Below are 17,932 nucleotides of genomic sequence, written 5' to 3'. Positions count from 1 at the left end.
GCCTCTGCGGGGCGCCCCTCGCCGCCCCCCCCCCGCCGGGATTCAGCCCCTGCCTCGTCCCCCTTCTCCCCCCACCGCCGTCAGCCTGGCACTGTCCCCTTGTCGCTCGCGTTATGTCTTTCCCGACCCTCGTCCACGTGGAGTCCCCCTTTCACCCCCAGACTCACTTTCGCAAGTTCGAGGATATCCTGAAATCCTATGGAAATAATAACATGTGGCAAATGGCGCTTTATGTAAGACCCACTTTCTCTCCAGAGCTGCTCTTTCTCCCACTCACTCCCCATATTCAAGCTGAGTCTTGGCTGGAATCCTGCCACTTACTTCCCCCCTCTCCTGTTAGTCTGTATTTCGCTGCTGTTTGCAACCTTATGGGGTTTCTTTGGCTGCTGCTTTTCTCTCTGCACTGGCGAACCGGAAAGGTCCCAGGTGTATAGTCGGTAAAAACAAAGCGTAACTTGGTCGTGGGGAAATGGGGATACTTGTTTTTGTAGCGCTTCCTTACCACCGAGGGTTTTTCATTTTCTTTGTTACCTTTGCGTGTTTCTCTCTGACTTGGGATGGTTGTTTTGAATCATGGCGATTTAAATTTGTCTTTTCCTTACCCTCACATTAATCCCTAGGTAGAACTCACTGCTGTAGTGTTTCAGACCGACGCTAGGGGTGTGTCTCCCGCCTCTGTCACTGTAGCCAAGAAATCAACGACGCCCTTTTAGCCTGTTACCGGTTCTCTCGCTCCGGCTAGCCCTTGCAGTTTCCTCTTTGTAATCAAGAATTGTGTACATAGTAGAAGTTAGCAGTGCTTTTCCATACGTATCAGATATTAGAACTTGTGGTTCGGTTGTTAACACTTTCTCTTAACAGCTTTTGAACAGTTGTCAAGATTTTTAGGCTGATTTTTTGACGTTGGGTCATTTCTTGCACCTTTTAATTGTGTGATATTCCACCCTGTCTGTAGAATTTAATTAAGTATTTCAAAATATGTGTTGGGTTAGTGAAGAGAGAAGTCCTGTTGATTGCAATTTAAAATCAGTTTGGGGGTAGTTGTGAGGGAAGAAAATTAAATTAAAATATTTGAGTAAGTCAGCCTTTATTTAAAATGTGGGGATACTTCAAAAAGTTCCTGGAAAAATTCTCATTATCTTTAATTCTATTTTTCTACGAACTTTTTGAAGTATCGTTTTGGGCAGATGAGTAAGTGTGCTTATTGGTGTACTTGAAATCCAGATTAGGAGCAGACTTAATAAATGATTCCTGATTTTGATGTGTGGAGAAGTTTTTCCCTGACAACTTGGGAGGTAGCTCAGAGACAATTTTGGCCCAAAGTCACAAAACTTAAGCTTTTCCAGACTATTACAGAAAACAATTTAGAAAGAAGGAGCCATTCACAGAACAGTGTTTTTGTTAGCGACTCTTGAAGTTAGACATTGCGCCTTAGGGCTTTAGTAGAACTTCCGTGTGCATGTAAGTTACTTGAAGGTCAGGAACTTGAAGATCTTGTCAGTACAGGGAATTTTTTAACTTATATTTATAAACAGTACATTTTCAGAAACAGTGATCTAGCCTTTATTGTTATATATATTATATAGCATAGTGATCTGGTTTACAAATAGTTCCCCCCCTTGTGCTGCACCCCATGCCCTTTTTTTTTTTTTTTTTTTTTTTTTTTTGAACAAACTGAGTTTGAGAAATCTTCCTGTAGCTCTTAAATTTCTTATCTTCCTGGAGCTCATATTCCTTGTCTTTAAAAATATTTTAAGATATGTCGTACAATATTGTTCTCTCTAGGTCATCATTTTCCTTTTTTTTTTTCCAGTTTCCTTTTCAGTATTTATTTTCTGATTCACCCTTGAGTCTTTTCTCTTACATCTCCTCCCATACCATTTGAGGACCTACATAATTCATGGTAATAGTGGCTTCCCAACTTTAGGGTTATTTTGGTCTGCTGAATATAGCACTGGTTTGTAAGTATGAAGACCATACCTATAATTCAACTTTGCAATTTGGGATATTGATTAACTCAAATCAGGCTTTGGCATGATCTGGTTAATTTTTCTAGTTAATTGAACATGTAATTCTGACAATTTTCACTCCCTTTGGAAAATTTCTGTTATAACTCTGTCATGAACATATTTACATTTTTGTCAACAGATTTTACATTATTTATGATTTTTACTGATTAATTCAAGTAAGGATAAAGTAAAAGGACTTGTAAAATTTAATTGAATCTTTTAAGAATCTTTTCAGATCCTTGATACTAATTTTAGTTACTGTCTTAAAAGTAGTTTACTGCTTTTTTTCCCTGAGAGTTGCCTTTCTCTCCCTTCATCCTATTTGAGTTTTAAGCTGTTGAGCATCTAGGGGGTTGGAGATTATGTATATGTATGTAAAAATTTGTGGGTACTGAGCTCCTAGGTTTTCCCTTGAACCAGGTTTTTTGTATCTCTTTTTGTTGGAATAGATAATATGGATTTTATTCTGGATACTTACATGAATATAGTGTAAAGGTGATTATCTATTAAGTTTTGTTTCCTAAGGCAACCTTAAATCTCATAAAGGACCTTTTTATGTCTTTATGCTTTTTAAGTTTTTAAAGTTGTCTTTATCTCCACGATCTGTAACTAGAACTTAAAACAAATATATTGCTGTCTATGTGACCACATTTAGAGTTGTACACAACATATTCTAGTACAGACTCTGTGACAAAGAAAGGCTACTTTTGTTTATTTTTTTAAGAAAACAAACAGCAAAATTAAAATCTGTATCAGTCATGAGGACAAAATTTCTCTACTCATTATGTCCCATAATGGATGAGAAAATTAAAGTGGCTTGGGGTGCAAGGTGAAGAAGCTAAGGGTCAGCCAGCAATGAGAGGAAAAGACCAGTCTGGAAGAATCAGGCATCTGTCATAGGTAGTGAGGCAATATAGGAAGTCAGGTTGGGCCAGGAAGATGAGTAAGTCAGATAGACAATGGGCCCAGAGTCTGGAGCAAGTGACAGGGATTCATTCATATCAACAAATACTTGTAGATTTTGTCCTTCATTCACTGGTTACTGTCCTCTCTTTTGTGGAGGATATTAAAATGATTAAGGCAGGTTTTCTATTTTCATTTAAGTAGAGAACATAATACAAATGACAGTGCTGAAATAAGTTAGCATGTAATGAATATTATATGAATAATGTACACAAAGCCTTATAGAAATGGAGGAAAGATCAAGATCAGTTTCATCTGGGGATCCTTTTTTGGTTCATAAGTGTAGTGATTGGGTTTTCACGCTGTTCTGTGAGATTTGCGTCCCTTTAAACCTCGTTAGGATGTTGGCACATTACCCATCTGATGTGAAAAAATTTTTTTTCAACTGGTATTACGGAAAGTTTTATGAAGGAGGTGACAATTGAGCTGGGTCTAAAAAGATTATTAGGATTGCACTAGGCAGATTGGAGGCATCTAGACGATACTTTAAATCCTGAAGAGAGGAGGAGACAATGTATGTTTGCAGCACTGATTCTCAGAATGTGGTTCCTGGGCCAGTAGCAACAGCATCATCTGGAAACTTGTTGGGCCCCACCCTGGAACAATTGAATCCAAAACTCTGGAGATAATCCAGGGTTTTATAGGTCTTCCAGGTGATTGTGATGTATGCTAAATTTTGAGAACCACTGTTTAGAGAATAGCAAGGAATATATTTATTTAAATTTTAGTAACGTGTCTTAGTATACCTAACACTAACTATATAAACATAGTATATGATTTTTCTCTCCAATGACTTAATCAGATGGGGTAAATAAGGCAGTGATTATGCAGTGTGATGTGTACTACTAACAAAGTAAGCATAGGGTGCTCTAAGAGCATGTCACGGAAGAGGCTTAATCCAAACTTGGATGAGAGTAGGGGATGAATGTCACTCAAAGAAAGCTTCCTGGAAGAGATGGTGCTTGAGCTGAGTCTTAAAAGGATGAGTATTTAACAGTGGGAAAGGCACTCCAGGTAGAGAGCTTATGGTTGAAGTCATAGAATGAGCTGTACAAGCCATTCAGAGGACTAAAGTATTAGTTCAGCATGGCTGGAGAGTTGAGGGGTAGGATGGAAGGGAGAAAATGTCAGGTAGATTGAGGCTAGATAATAGGAGGGCTTGCATATCATATGAAGGAGTTAAAGTTTTTTCCCTAAAAGTAGTGAGAAGCTATTATTTTAAAGCAGGAGAATGACGATGTATTATTTACTTTTTCAAAGAGATCAGTCTGATAGCCATGTGGGTAGTAAAATAGGATAGGCAAATCTAGATATAGGTGAATATAGATATGGGGATCATTTAAGAAATAATTACATGTGAGAAGTAAGAGCAGATGGAGAGGACGGACCGGATATGAGTTATATTTAGGAGATAGAAGAGAGGACTTGGTGATTAGGAATATGGGGAAGAAAAAGGATGTTGAATTTTGCTTTGTTTTTTGGCTTTGGTGACTGGATAGATGATAATGCTATCTACTCCTTATTTGGGTAAGATTTGGTTCTAAGGATACATGGGGAAAATAATTCCTGTTAAGAAACTTCCAGTTTGCTGGGATGACCATTGTTTTATTTCTAGTCATCTCTTATCATTTGGTAGTTAATGCTTGGAATGCTATGTTGCAAGATTCTGAGTTCAATAGGAATATTAACAGTGCATGCTACACAGGTATCATGGCCTAGGGGAGAAAGCAGAAGGAACTTGATAGCCTGGAGGTAGGAAGAGACACATATGTTTGAGCAGTGATTCTCAAAATGTGGATCTTGGGCTAGCATCATCTGGGACCTGTTAGAAATGCATATTCTCCCAGGAAGTATAGGGGAGAGAAATTTGAGGGAGTGATGAGGATTTCTTATTTGGACATGTTGATAGTAGTCACGGGTCATCTGGGTGGTTATGGCCAACAGGAAATTGGCTATCTGTATGACTATGTGGAGCTCAGAAGAGAGATCTGGGCTTGAATGAAAGATGTGAGCATTATCTGTGTATTTGTATTATGTAGTAGTTGAAGCCATGAAACTGGATGAAATCCTGTATAGAAGGAATTTAAAATGAGAAGTGAAGAGGCAAATTCTAAAGAAAACTGCATGTGAGAGGCAGATAGAGGATGAGGAGCCTGTTGTGAAGGTTGTCTGAGAATGAATAGCCAGAGAGACGGAAAATTAGCAGAGTTATGTCAGATTGAAGGGAGTTTTAAGGAGGAAGAAGTCAGCGTGAATAGATACTGCAGGGGTCAGGAAAGAGAAGAACTTTAAAGTATTTTTTGGAGAGGTCAGAAAAGTTCTGGTGATCTGGACAATAGTAGTTTATTGTAACGGTGGCAAGGAAAGCCAGGATTTAGTTAGTTGAGTAATAAATGGTGGCTAGACATTGATATAGACTGCTCTTTAAAAGTTTGAATAGGAGAGAGGATGAAAGCTAGAGAATTTAGGTTTGAGGAAGGGTTTATTTTGGAGTCAAAAGAACAAACCAGAAAAGAGGGAGAGTTTGTCTTTACAATCTTTTCAAAGGGAAAAGATGGGATTATTGACAGTTTGATATCCCCAAGGAGGTAGGAGGAAATATGACTCACCTTATACAAGAGGAGAGATTTTTCTTATCTTTCAACATGAATGAGAAGGAAATAAAGATGGAAACTGTTATATAGGTCATATAAGAGTTTAGGCTGGAAAGGAAGTCGTGTTGTAAATGGCTTTACTGTTTGACTTCAGTTTGGTCCCCTTGGGGAACCATAGATTAATCTGGAAATAAAATGCTGTGTGATTTGGAAGGCATGGAAATTGTAGGTAGAAATACGGCTTTGTGGTATTACGGGTATTGAAAGAATTTGAAAACGAGTAGAGATGGAGACATTTTAAAGATAAAGTTGAAAAGAGTTAAAAACTGATTGATGATGAGGAAACAGTCATAAAAGATGACCCAACCTGGTGATTTGAGATAAGGAGAGCTCTATATTGTTAATAAAAACAGGAAAGTAGCACCTAAGTTGCTGGTTGAAAGAAGTGTTAGAAGAAGGTGAGTTTGATTTTAGACAGTGAATTTGATGGGTTTGAGACATTCTACTATAATTATGTAACAAAGAGATTTGATAATATACTTCGAAAAGAAGTAGAATTAGAATATTTGAGTCAAGTGATAGCTTAAGGGAGGGTGATAAGGATTAAGAAGATTTTGGTGGAATTGGTCATTAGAAGAATACTGATAATCTTTAAGACAGTAACTTCAGTTAAGACCTAGGTGATGAAAATCGGGTTGCAAGAGAATGTAAACTCCGTGAATGCAGACCTTGTCTTTGTCATTTCGTTATGTTCCAAATACTTGGGATATAATAGATATAAACTAGTACTTGAAAAAGGAATATGTGAATCAATAAATGGAACAAAGGAGTAGGTGCTGAGGAGACATTGGAGGCAATGAGTGTCAGTTCCCTTTTTGAGACGTTTATGAAAGAAAGGACAAAATAGTTAACTTCAGAGGTTTACAGTTGTAGTAAGTTTTTGGGGGGATAAGGGAAGACGTGGCTATTCTTTAGAATTAGAAAAGCGAATCCAAGAGAGGGAGCTGTAAGAATCGGGATGAAGAGAGTAGACTTGGCAACAAATATATATTAATAATGGAGTTTGTACCAGGTGGCCTAAATCTTCTCAGTATCTTGGGATAGTTTTAAGCAAGATGATTGGCTGAGGTTGAGATTGAGGTTGAGGCAGATGAGGTGGGATTGAGAGTAAAGGCTGTGGAAGAAGATTATGTTATTGATTTTGGGGAATTAGATACGTTGTTAATAGGTGTTATATAACTTAATAGTAGGCAGGACCTAGAAGAGGGCAATAGTCAGTCAGTGACCTAGGAAATGAATCTAGGAAACGGGGGTTCTAACAAGAAGAGCTTAGTACTTTGTTCGTCCTTGCTTTATTAACTCAGATTTATTTGTGCTTCTGATCAAGTTGCACAGTTCTAAAAGGAACCATTTCCTGTGTTCAGGTTTTATGTAGGGAGAACATGTAGATCAATATTCTTAAAATTTTGGGGAAGTTCTAAAGACAGTGTATTAATACATTTGCTTAAAAATTCAAACGATACTAAAAGGTATAAAATGGAAAGTCAGTCTTCCCTGGCCACCTGTCCCCTAATAATTAAGTTTCTTGTATATTCTTCTGAGAAGGAGTTTTTGTGTGGGGGTTTCCCCCCCTTTTTTGGGTCTCTGACAACATATGGATTTATTAATTTTTTTATAACCTAGATTTTATTAAAAAGATTGCGAAGAGGTTTTAATGATATGCGCCAGTTTACTCTTTACAATCAATATTATTCCAAGGTTTTAAACTGTATTTTGAATGTAAACATCGAGTCAAAAACAATTCATAATTAGAATTCTATTCAGGTAGCAAGTTTATAATGATTGAGGTTGGTTCTTTAACAAGGGTCTGAACTATGACAGTATTCTTATGAAATTACTCTTAGGAAAAATAATATTTTACTAGAACTTTTTTTGTACTTAGTTAATGGTAAGCAATTAACTATGTGGATAACAAATTCTTGAATTAAAAAGAGAAATTTCTACTTAACATCTTGGTAAGCAATTAACTATGTGGATAACAAATTCTTGAATTAAAAAGAGAAAATGACCTCTGATAATGGTAAGCAATTAACTATGTGGATAACAAATTCTTGAATTAAAAAGAGAAAATGACCTCTGAAATGTAGTGGATAAAGCATCTAGTTTAATTCAAGCTTGCTAGTTTAAAATTTCATATTTATCCCTCCAAATAAACCTTTTCTCAAATAGCCCTCAGCCACTCTCACGTATTCTGAATTTTCTCCTGAGACTCCCACATTCTCTTCATGGTCATGAATTGACAGTATAATTACAGCTAATGTATAGGTCTGCCGCAGGAATAAAATTTTGATAAATGAAATGTGACTGATACGTATTTCTAGGTTTGTCTTTGGTTTTTATAGTCTTGTACTATAAAATTATTTAAAATATTTGAATATTTCTATAGGAAATCCTTTAGAATTTAGCACTAGGCATTGATTTCTAGTTTCCTTCCTCAGAGAATTTTTTGTTTTGTTTTAATTAGCCCTTATGAGTATCATAAAGAGGGCCACAATGGTGGCCATGTCGATAGCACTATCTGTATCCCAAAAAACATTTCTGTAGATGAGATGTCATGTTGATGCACTTGCGCTTTGGCCAGGTTTCTTTTGCAAACAATAGAGTATTCATTTTTATTTGTATGTCAGAATTAAAACCTAAGTACAATGAGGTGAAGCATAGCAGCCTACAAAAAGGACCAAATCTTTATCCTTAGCCCTTGTTAGATAAACACTTTTATTTATTTATCCTTGATCTTTCTAGTTTATGGTAGGATTTTCTTTCATATCCTCCTCAGTGTGATGCCACAAGCAAGCTCCTATTTTAGGCATGCAGCAATCTGGCATTCTCTATTATTATTTGCTTTGTAAGGCAATCTTTAATAAAAACTGAAATCTCAGGAAAAACAAGCAATAATGGAGTAATAAGAAATCTGTGATTTTTATGTATGTTAATGGTGCAACTATTTTTCTAACAAAAAGAATTTTATTATTAACTAATTCATAATAATCTTTCTCAAGTAAAGAGTGAACTTATGAACACGAGTATAGTTCAGCTCTGCCTTCCTGTCTGTCACCTCTACCTTTACCATCTTACTTTGTGACCCTTATCTCTGTTCGCTCATTTTCTTGTTTTTCAATCCTCTACCATTCTGTCACATCCAATTCAGGGAACACTAGCTACATGTGGCTGTTTAAATTTCAATTAAAAATAATTAAAATTAAGTAAAAGTTTAAATTTAATTCTTCAGTGACAATAGCTACATGTGGCTAGTGGTTACTATGTTAATACAGATAAAAGACATTTCCGTCATTGCAGAAAAATTTGTTAGATAGTGCTGGTCTAGAATGATTATGCATATGCATACTATGTTGGCATAATCTTCTAATTACCAGCATGAGATCTGAAGTTGCGAATATCTGAATTTAGATTCTGGCTCTGCATTTATTAGCAATGTGACCGTGAACAAATACCATAAGCTCTCTAGACCTTATTTAGTATATATGTAAAGTAGGAATAACAATACTGTAGATTGTGATGACAGTATAGAGTGTCTGGGAATCAATTACACACTCATTAATTATATTAGGTTCTTCATTCTTCTTACTTGACTTCTTTGTAATGTTGGACCTTGTTGGGAACTCTTGAAATTTTTTCCTCTTTTGGCTGCTGTGACCTTTTCTACAGACTGTTATTGTACCTCTCTGACCATTTTTAGTCTTTATTGCTAGCCTCACATCTGGGTTTGGTTCAAGGCCCTCTTAAATATGATTGTATCGCTTTCCCTTTTAAAATTCCACATGTTGTAAAGACTAAAATCCTTAACATAGCCCTTAGACACCATAGGTTCTACCTCTGCTTACTTCTGCTCCTTCCATCATATTTCCACTTATTCTCTATACTCTGGCCACTTGGTCTTGTGTCATTTATCCAATATTATCTATGTTTATTCCTCCATCTGTTTATTCCACCATCAGACCCTTTGAATATGGTGTGTTTGAAATGCCTCAAAAGTCCTTCAATTAAGTGGCTCACCTTCCCTCTCCCACACCAGGTCAGGTCATGTTCCTATTTTATACTCTTTTAGTACCTTCTGTGTCTCATTTGTAGCATATAGTTGATTAGTTATATAGGTGTTTTTGGTTCCTTTCTGTCTCCCATGATTTAGTGTGAGCTCTGTGAGAGTGAGCATCTTGTCTCTTGTTCTTCACTCTGTTAAAAGGAAAAGCCTTAGACAACTTAAATTTAGCAGGATTTAATTAAGCAAAAACAAACAAAACAGTGACTTGTGAATCAGGCATCCCTCAAAATCAGAACAGGTTCTAAGAACTCCAGTGAGCAATATCAGGCAGTATTTGCATATAGAAAACGAAAGTGTGGTATAGAGACAGAAGTAAGGTGTAGAGTTTAATTGGTTACAGCTGGGCATATGCCTTATGTGAATCAGCTAGCCTCCTGTGATTGACTGAAGCTCAGCTGTTATAATCTGCTGAGACTCAGCTATTTGTAACAAAAGTACAGACAGTCCCCAATTTACAATGGTGTGACTTATGGTTTTTCAGCTTTATGATGGGCTTATCCTAAGTTGAGGACCATCTGTACATATGAGGGTACTTCAAAAAGCTCATAGAAAAATTCATATTATCTTTTACTTCTATTTTTCCATGAACTTTTTGAAGTACCCTCATATACTCTTAAATTGTTTGTTTATGTAGTAAGCCAGGCTGCAGTTCCATATGTAAGGAGTCAAGTGCAGAGACATCCTCAGACCAAATTTAGGTTCATTTGACTCTCTTAAGTATAGCCCTGCTGCCAGCATAGGATCCTACACATTATAGGAATTCAGTAAATATTTGTGAGTGGATGTATGAATTCCTTGTTAATTCTTAAAGTTTCATCTATCTCCTATGTACTGATGATCCGTTTTTTTAGCACCTGTCATTCTCTTCTGCTCTTGTCCATAGATCTAACTGCTTGATGGATACTATCTAAGTAAGAATGTTTCTAAGACACCTCAAACTCAGCATAACTAAAACCACATTCATTATCTTCATATTTCACACTTCATTATTTTCTATTTTTTCTTAATGGGAACAGTGTCTATCCATTCACACCTAACAAGAAACCTGGTATAGTCATACTTTTTCCTTCTCTTCACTACTACCTCAGTCTTAAGATAGTCATCAGTTGCAGTCCATATAGTGCTTATTTCTGATTTTTTTTTTGTGTGTGTGTGGCTGGCCAGTAAGGTGATCCGAACCTGTGACCTTGGTTTTATAAGGCTGCACTCTAACCAACCGAGCTAACTGGCCAGCCCATCATAGAGTACTTATCTCTGTAACAGATTGGCTTATATGCTATCAGTAAACATTTCCGGCATATTAGTGTTTCGTGCCACCAAGTAGCAGCAGATGAATCCAAAATATATTAACACAGCTGAAAGCAGCAAGCTACGGAAGAATACAGTATTATATACTGTCCATTTAGTCTATATTCCTCTTGACTCAGTTTGGTTCTTTATCTGTGTTGGAAGAATTACTGCACAATTTCTCTAGATCTTTGTGCAACCATGTTAAAATAATCCTATTTTTATTACGATTTTTGTTGCTTTTGTTAGTCTCTGGTTACAAAGTTTCATAGGTTTTGAGTGTCTGCTCCCAACTCGATATTCCTTAAGCCATCTTATTTTTAACGTGTGGTTTTAAGAACTTGAAATTCTTTCAGGAACATAAATATATTATAGCAGACATGTCATTTAGATCCCCCAAATGCCTCTTTAATCAGCTGCTTCTCCATCCCCATTGCCATTGGCATTGTTGCGTTCCATTTATTTTTCATGTGCACTATTTCTGTAACCTACTTACTGCTTTTTTCTTTTTGCCTCCAGTTTCTTCATTCTGTCTTCCATATTGCCATCAGTTTTTCTTCTGAAAAGGAAATCTGTGTCACTGCCTTCTTTTAAAAGTTAATGCTGCATCATCTGAAATTAAAAATGTCAACTTCTTTGCATGGCATTCATGCTCTGACCCTTATTTCTAGCCGTCTTTATGCTGTAACCAAGTCAAACTTCTTGTTTCTTAAATACCTCATCCTTTTCTGCTTATTAGTGATTTTGTTTATATTTATTCTATTTGCAATGTCCCTCCCCTTTGTCTGTCTGGTATATGTCAAGATCCTGTTCCAGTGGCATTCTGTGAAAACTTTCTTAACTCCTCCAGGCAATTAATGACCATTTGTAAGTAACTTTCACTATAGTACATCCCATATTTCATTGTGCCTCCCCTCCTAATCTGTGTGTTTCTCTGTGGCAGGTGATACATTTTTTCATCTTTGTAAATCCAGTCCCCATTGTGATATCTCTAATGTAATACAGAGGTGCAATGGAGCTAAGTTATATTTATCATCTAGGGGTAGAGAGAGTGTTTCAAGTCCTGTGAATAAATACTTAGAAAGCCACAAGTGTGGTAGGCATAGTCAGAAAGCTACCAAAAAGGAAAGTGCAATTGATTCTAAAAGTTAGAGGACTTCTTTGGTGTTTCAGGTTTTTTTTTTTTTTTTTGTATCTGAGTAGATGTATCAGGAAGCTACTTTTATTTGTAAATTTTAAGTAAACTTTTTAATAATTGAATAAAGGAAACTCAAAGTTTATGAATAATATTTACATTTGTTTACTTAAACTGAATTATCTTGTTGTAGAGATTCCAGAACAGCTGATAGTGAGATTGCAACTCTATCTAAATCTTTTATTTCATTCATTTAGCAAACATTTAATGTTCATTTACCACACATATCAAACATAGTGTCAGGTACAAAGATGAAAGAAAAGAAGGCACAACCCCCGAGACTTCATATCATAGACTGAGTTAGACGTGTGGAGGGGAAAACTATAATACAACATAAAAAGTGCTTCAGTAGAGCTATTACAAGTTGCTAGATTTCTTCTGGCTGCTCTACTTGCCCAGTTCGAACTTAAAATGTAGCTGCTTTTTGGGCATTTTATTATTCATTCTAGTCATATTACCCATAGAGTTGTATAAGTAATTACAGGCAGTCGTTGACTTACAATAAAGATTTTTTCAACTTTATGATAGTGCAAAAGTGATATGCATTCATTAGAAACTGTACTTTAGCATCCATTTGACCATTGTTTTTCACTTTCAGTTGCAGTATTCGATAAATTACATGTGATATTCAACACTTTATTATAAAACAGGCCTTATGTTAGACAATTTTGCCATCTGTAGGTTAATGTAAGTTTTTTGAGCACATTTAAGGTAGGCTGTGATGTTTGGTAGGTTGTGTATAAAATGCATTTTCAATTTATGATATTTTTGATTTATGCTGGGATTATCTGGATGTACCCTCATCGTTAAGATGAGGAGCATCTGTATTTGGTGCTGAAAGAATATCATAAGCATTTTGTTGTTGGTTATGTTGCTGTTATGAATATTATTTGATATTATGAGAGGTAACGTGATATGTTACATGAAATAGAATTGGAAGACCTGTATTGGACTACTCTGAATTTTATTTTCTATATCTGTGAAATGGCCACAAGATTGCCTGATTCAGAGTTCTTGTGGGTATTGGGCTAAGTAATTATTGAAGATGACTGATAAATTACAAAATGCTGTTTAAATTTTTTAGAATAAATTAAATAATTGAAAACTAGTATGTAGTATTCTTGGCAGGTTTAGGTTTCATAATCAATTCTAGTTTCTTCACAATCCGCTGTTCGTTAATGTGCTGATTAACAAAGTAGAAAAAGTATCAGGGTACTTTTGGCTACAAGTAACAGAATATCTAACTAAAAGTGTCGTAAATAATAAGGGATGTTTTATTTCACAGAATGAGAAGCCCTGAACCAGAGTTCCAGTTCATGAGGTTCAGCAGTTCATGAGTTTCATTAAAGACATAAGCCTTGTTTACTTTGAAGCTCTGCATGTCAGGAGAAGGCTGTCACAATTTCATACACCAAAGTTTGGCTGAAGAAGAGCGGGGAGTGCTTCCTTAAGTGTCTCTTTTTTTTAGGAAGAAACTTTCTTTCAGGTCTCATAGAAGGGTTTTTCTTTAGGTCTTGTATTATCTGTAGCTCTTCTATACCAGAAAAAGACCAAATTTATTATTCTGGCAGTTACATTCTTGTAACCTGGCCCTAGCTTACCTTCCATCACCAGAGGCTAGACATTATAGTAGTAAAAACAGAGAACTCAAGGTAGACAAAGCAGCAGCAGGCCAGACACAGGCACTTGGCGAGTCTAGACTGGTTTGGGGTGAGGGCTATGACTGGTGAGGAGGGGGGTCTTCAGATATTACTGCTGAACTTGGGCACATTTTACTATGGGAAGCCAGCGTCATCTGGCCCCTGACTTACTACATTGAAATAGGTAGTGGGGGAAGTACGAATGTATACCTGGATCAGGAATTCTGGCTAGTACTGTTGTCTGGTGAGCCTAATATATCCCAGGAATACAGTAAAACTTCTGGAATGTCATACTTCAGAAATTTGGAAGTTTTGCTAATTCAGAAAGGCTTAAGATGGTCTAAGTATATTCTGTGAATGAAGAATTGGCTAAACAATTTAATACTGCAGACAAGATAGAGGGAGATGTGAGTTGCTACAAAAATCAAGCATTAAAAACATACTTGACAACTTTAAGAGCTCTCTTTCTACAAAATAAGCTTCCTTAAGCATCTCTATTGGTCACAACTTCACTTTTGGATATGTATAATTTTTAAATTCAATGAAATGGATTTTTTTTTTTTAATCAATGTTCTACAGTCAAGATTTTTCATGGATGCATGTTATCTACTTTTATACAGGGCACTTTGGTATACAATATGGAATGTAACATTTAAGACCATGTTTTGTGCTATTAGTACTATTATCCTTGTCTTAACCACAATAGCAACAGCTACCATTTATTGAGCACTTTCTGTGTGTCTGGTACTGTGTTAAAGATTTTTCATACATTATTTAAATTTAATCCTATTATCCTATTTTTTCCTCAGATAATTTAATTACCCCATATTTTACATGGAGAACAATTTCAAAATTAAAATAAAGCGCATGTTCTGTATATGGTGCTAAAAAGGAAAAAAAAATCTCATTAGTATTTTATTTGATACTCTGAATAAAGGTCACAGATTGCTAATGGGATTGCAAATAGTGAAAACTGTGTCCGGCTTCTGATGTTATACTGTACCTCTTTCTTCACCAGTATATGGCTATCCCCTCATGTTGTCAGCCACTTCACCAAAATACGAGAGAACTTCAAAAAGTTCATAGAAAAATAGAATTGAAAGATAATGATTCTTTCCATGAACTTTTTGAACTGTCTTCATATTTTCTGTGCCTGGTTTACCATAACCAAAATACTGCTTCCCCACTGAGGGATGTCGTCTCCTTTGCAGCACTTTCAGGTGATGGAGGGCTGTTCATTTTAAGTTTAGGGTTAGGTGGGAGTTGTTGGCGTTGTTTTAGACCATGAGTTGGAAAACTTTCTGCAAAGTGTTAGATAATAAGTATGTTAGGTTTTATGGGTCATACAGTCTGTTGCAACAATTTAACTCTGCCATTGTAGTGTGAAGCAGCTACAGACAATACATAAACAAGTGAGCATGGCTGTTTTCCAGTAAAACTTAATTTACAAACACAGGTTGTGGATTGTCTCGTATAAGACACTAAAAACACAAGCAACAAAAGAAATTGGACATCATCAAAATGAACAAATTTAAGCTTCAAAGAACACCAGGAAAATGAAAAGACAGACCACAGAATGGGAGAAAATGTTTGCAAATCATATATTTAATAAGAGACTTATTTGTAAGTAACTTTTACTATAGTACATCCCATATTTCATTGTGCCTCCCCTCCTAATCTGTGTGTTTCTCTGTTATTCTTCATTCTACACATTCATTTCCTTTCATCTGACTGTACCTTTGTGTATTCTCATTGCTTTCTAATATCTTTCTGGATGCTACAGTTTTTCATTTAGAATTTATTTGTCTCACATTTTCCCTCTAGCTTCCACCATCACTTTAAGTTTTTATGGACATCCTAGCTTCAGTGTTTCTTGACCTCCTCCACTTCACTACTTTTCTATTTCAACTTTTCTTGTGCCCATAATTACTATGGTCTCTTAGAATCATCCAAACTATTTCACTGCTAGGACTTTATTTCCTCTGTTTTAAAGTTATTTTCTCAATTATAGTTACCAAAAAGGCCATGCCTGTAGGGTTTTTTGTTTTTTTGGGGGGGTTATATATGTTTTTGAATTCAAATGTATTGCCAAATTAGTGGTTTTTTAATTTTAGTTTTTAATTGGCACATAATTAAATTAGTATTGCTACCTACAAGAAGTTGTTGGAAAGTTTCCATGTAATAGTATTTTATATTTTCTGTCCCTTTACTCCTCCTCAGCTGTCTCCACCTCTCACTCTACCTATCTCACACCCTCTTATTGTCATGTTTCTGTGATTGTGACTACTGTGTTAGATATATGAATGACACATTTAAAATTGCTATGCCAAGGGCTGGCCCATGGCTCATTTGGGAGAGTGTGGTGCTGATAACACCAAGGCCATGGGTTCGGATCCCTATATAGGGATGGCTGGTTAGCTCACTTGGGAGAGCGTAGTGCTGACAACACCAAGTCAAGGGTTAAGATTCCCCTTACCAGTCATCTTTTAAAAAAAAAATAAAATAAAATAAAATTGCTATGCCAGTGTAAGTTGGCAATGACAAGCCACTTAAATTTAAGTATCCCCTTACCAGTCATCTTTTAAAAAAAAAAATAAATAAAATAAAATTGCTATGCCAGTGTAAGTTGGCAATGACAAGCCACTTAAATTTAAGTATTCTGAGAAGAAAATGGCTGCAATAACTTATTGCTTCTCCTGTATAATATAGAAAGGCTGTGGCTTTATGATATATTGTTAAGAATACTATGGGAATTATATTAGCTTGATTTCAAGTTTGGTCTTCCCCAAGGCAACAGCCAAGTGCTTTATGAATCCTAAGAGAGTTAAGATACCTTTAAGAGAAGCTGTTTTATATTTTGTTGCTGAGATATGTGTAAAAGGATTACCTATAACATGCTTATTGATGTAAGTGGAAGTTGGAGAATTTGTCAATTACTTTGGAAAAAAATAATCAAAGCTGCTAAGAGGTATGACCAATTAATGCATTATGAAAGATTATTATTAAGGCATTATATCATAGTTTAATTGGTTTTTTTTTTAAGGGTATATCTTTGTAGTGGATTGAATTATGTCCCCCAAAACTCACTGAAGCTTGAATTGTGTCCCCTTGGTTTTATGTTTTAGAAACTTAGCCTCCACTGTTACTGTTAAGAGGGTGGGAAATCCTATTATGGTAATTGAAGGGTGGAGTCATGAAGAGGTGATTGGATTGTAGGACTGTGCAGTAGTGAATGGATTAAAAATGGTGGTCAGGGCGTGGTTCTGAGGGCTTTAAAAGAAGAGGAAAATCTGTCTTTCTCTCTGCTCTCTCTGCTTCCACTGTCTTGCAATGTGAGACTCCTGGGTCACTGCTGTGACCACCAGATAGACTTTGGACTTCCCAGTCTCAGAAACTGTAAGCAATAAATTTTGTTTTCTTATTAAAACAAAAAATAGACCCAACTATATGCTGTCTTTAAGAGAATCACCTCACCTGAAAAGACGAACACAGACTAGTAGTGGAGCAATGTAAAAAGATATCCCACACAAATGGAAACACAAAACAAGCAGGACTCACTCTTCTTATTTTGGATAAAATAGACTTTAAGCCCAAAACCATGAAAAGAGACCAAGAAGGCCATTAAATCATGATAAAGGGATCTATCTAGCAAGAAGACATAGTAATCATAAATGTATATGCCCCCAACACCAGAGTACCGGGGTATATAAAGCAAACATTATTAGACCTAAAGAAAGAGATAGACCCAAATACAGTAGTAAGAGCCAAATAATCTTCTCTCAGCATTGGACAGATCATCTAGGCAAGAAATCAACAGAGAAATGTAGGATTTAAACTACACTTTAGACCAATTGGACCTGGCAGATGATACTAGAGAATATTTCATCCAAAAGCTACAGAATATACATTCTTCTTATCAGCACATGAAACATTCTCCAGGATAGACCACATGTTAGTTCACAAATCAAGTCTCAACAAATTTTTAAAAGTTGAAATCATTTCAAGTAGCTTTTCAGACCATAATAGATTAAAACTAGAAATCAATAACAAGTGAAACTGAAAGCTGTACAAATACATGGAAGTAAAACAGTAGGCTCCTAAATGACCTGAGTCCAAGAAGAAAT

The 17,932-nt window shown here is 36.0% G+C and overlaps 1 protein-coding gene across 1 annotated transcript in view; it reads left to right on the top strand.

Annotated features, from left to right (window-relative positions):
• The first annotated feature begins 113 nt into the window (after window positions 1-113).
• The window catches only part of PPP3R1 (protein phosphatase 3, regulatory subunit B, alpha), a 100,035-nt gene continuing 82,216 nt past the window's right edge, over window positions 114-17,932 (top strand). The window contains 1 exon segment of the mRNA XM_008577842.1: window positions 114-233. Within this exon segment, the coding sequence (XP_008576064.1) occupies window positions 114-233 (120 nt within the window).

The sequence above is a fragment of the Galeopterus variegatus genome, unplaced genomic scaffold, assembly GCF_000696425.1.
Source record: "Galeopterus variegatus unplaced genomic scaffold, G_variegatus-3.0.2 Scaffold1586, whole genome shotgun sequence".
NCBI classification, from domain to species: domain Eukaryota; kingdom Metazoa; phylum Chordata; class Mammalia; order Dermoptera; family Cynocephalidae; genus Galeopterus; species Galeopterus variegatus.
The sequence above is the reverse complement of the archived record's forward strand: the minus strand, read 5'-3'. Positions and strand labels throughout refer to the sequence as shown.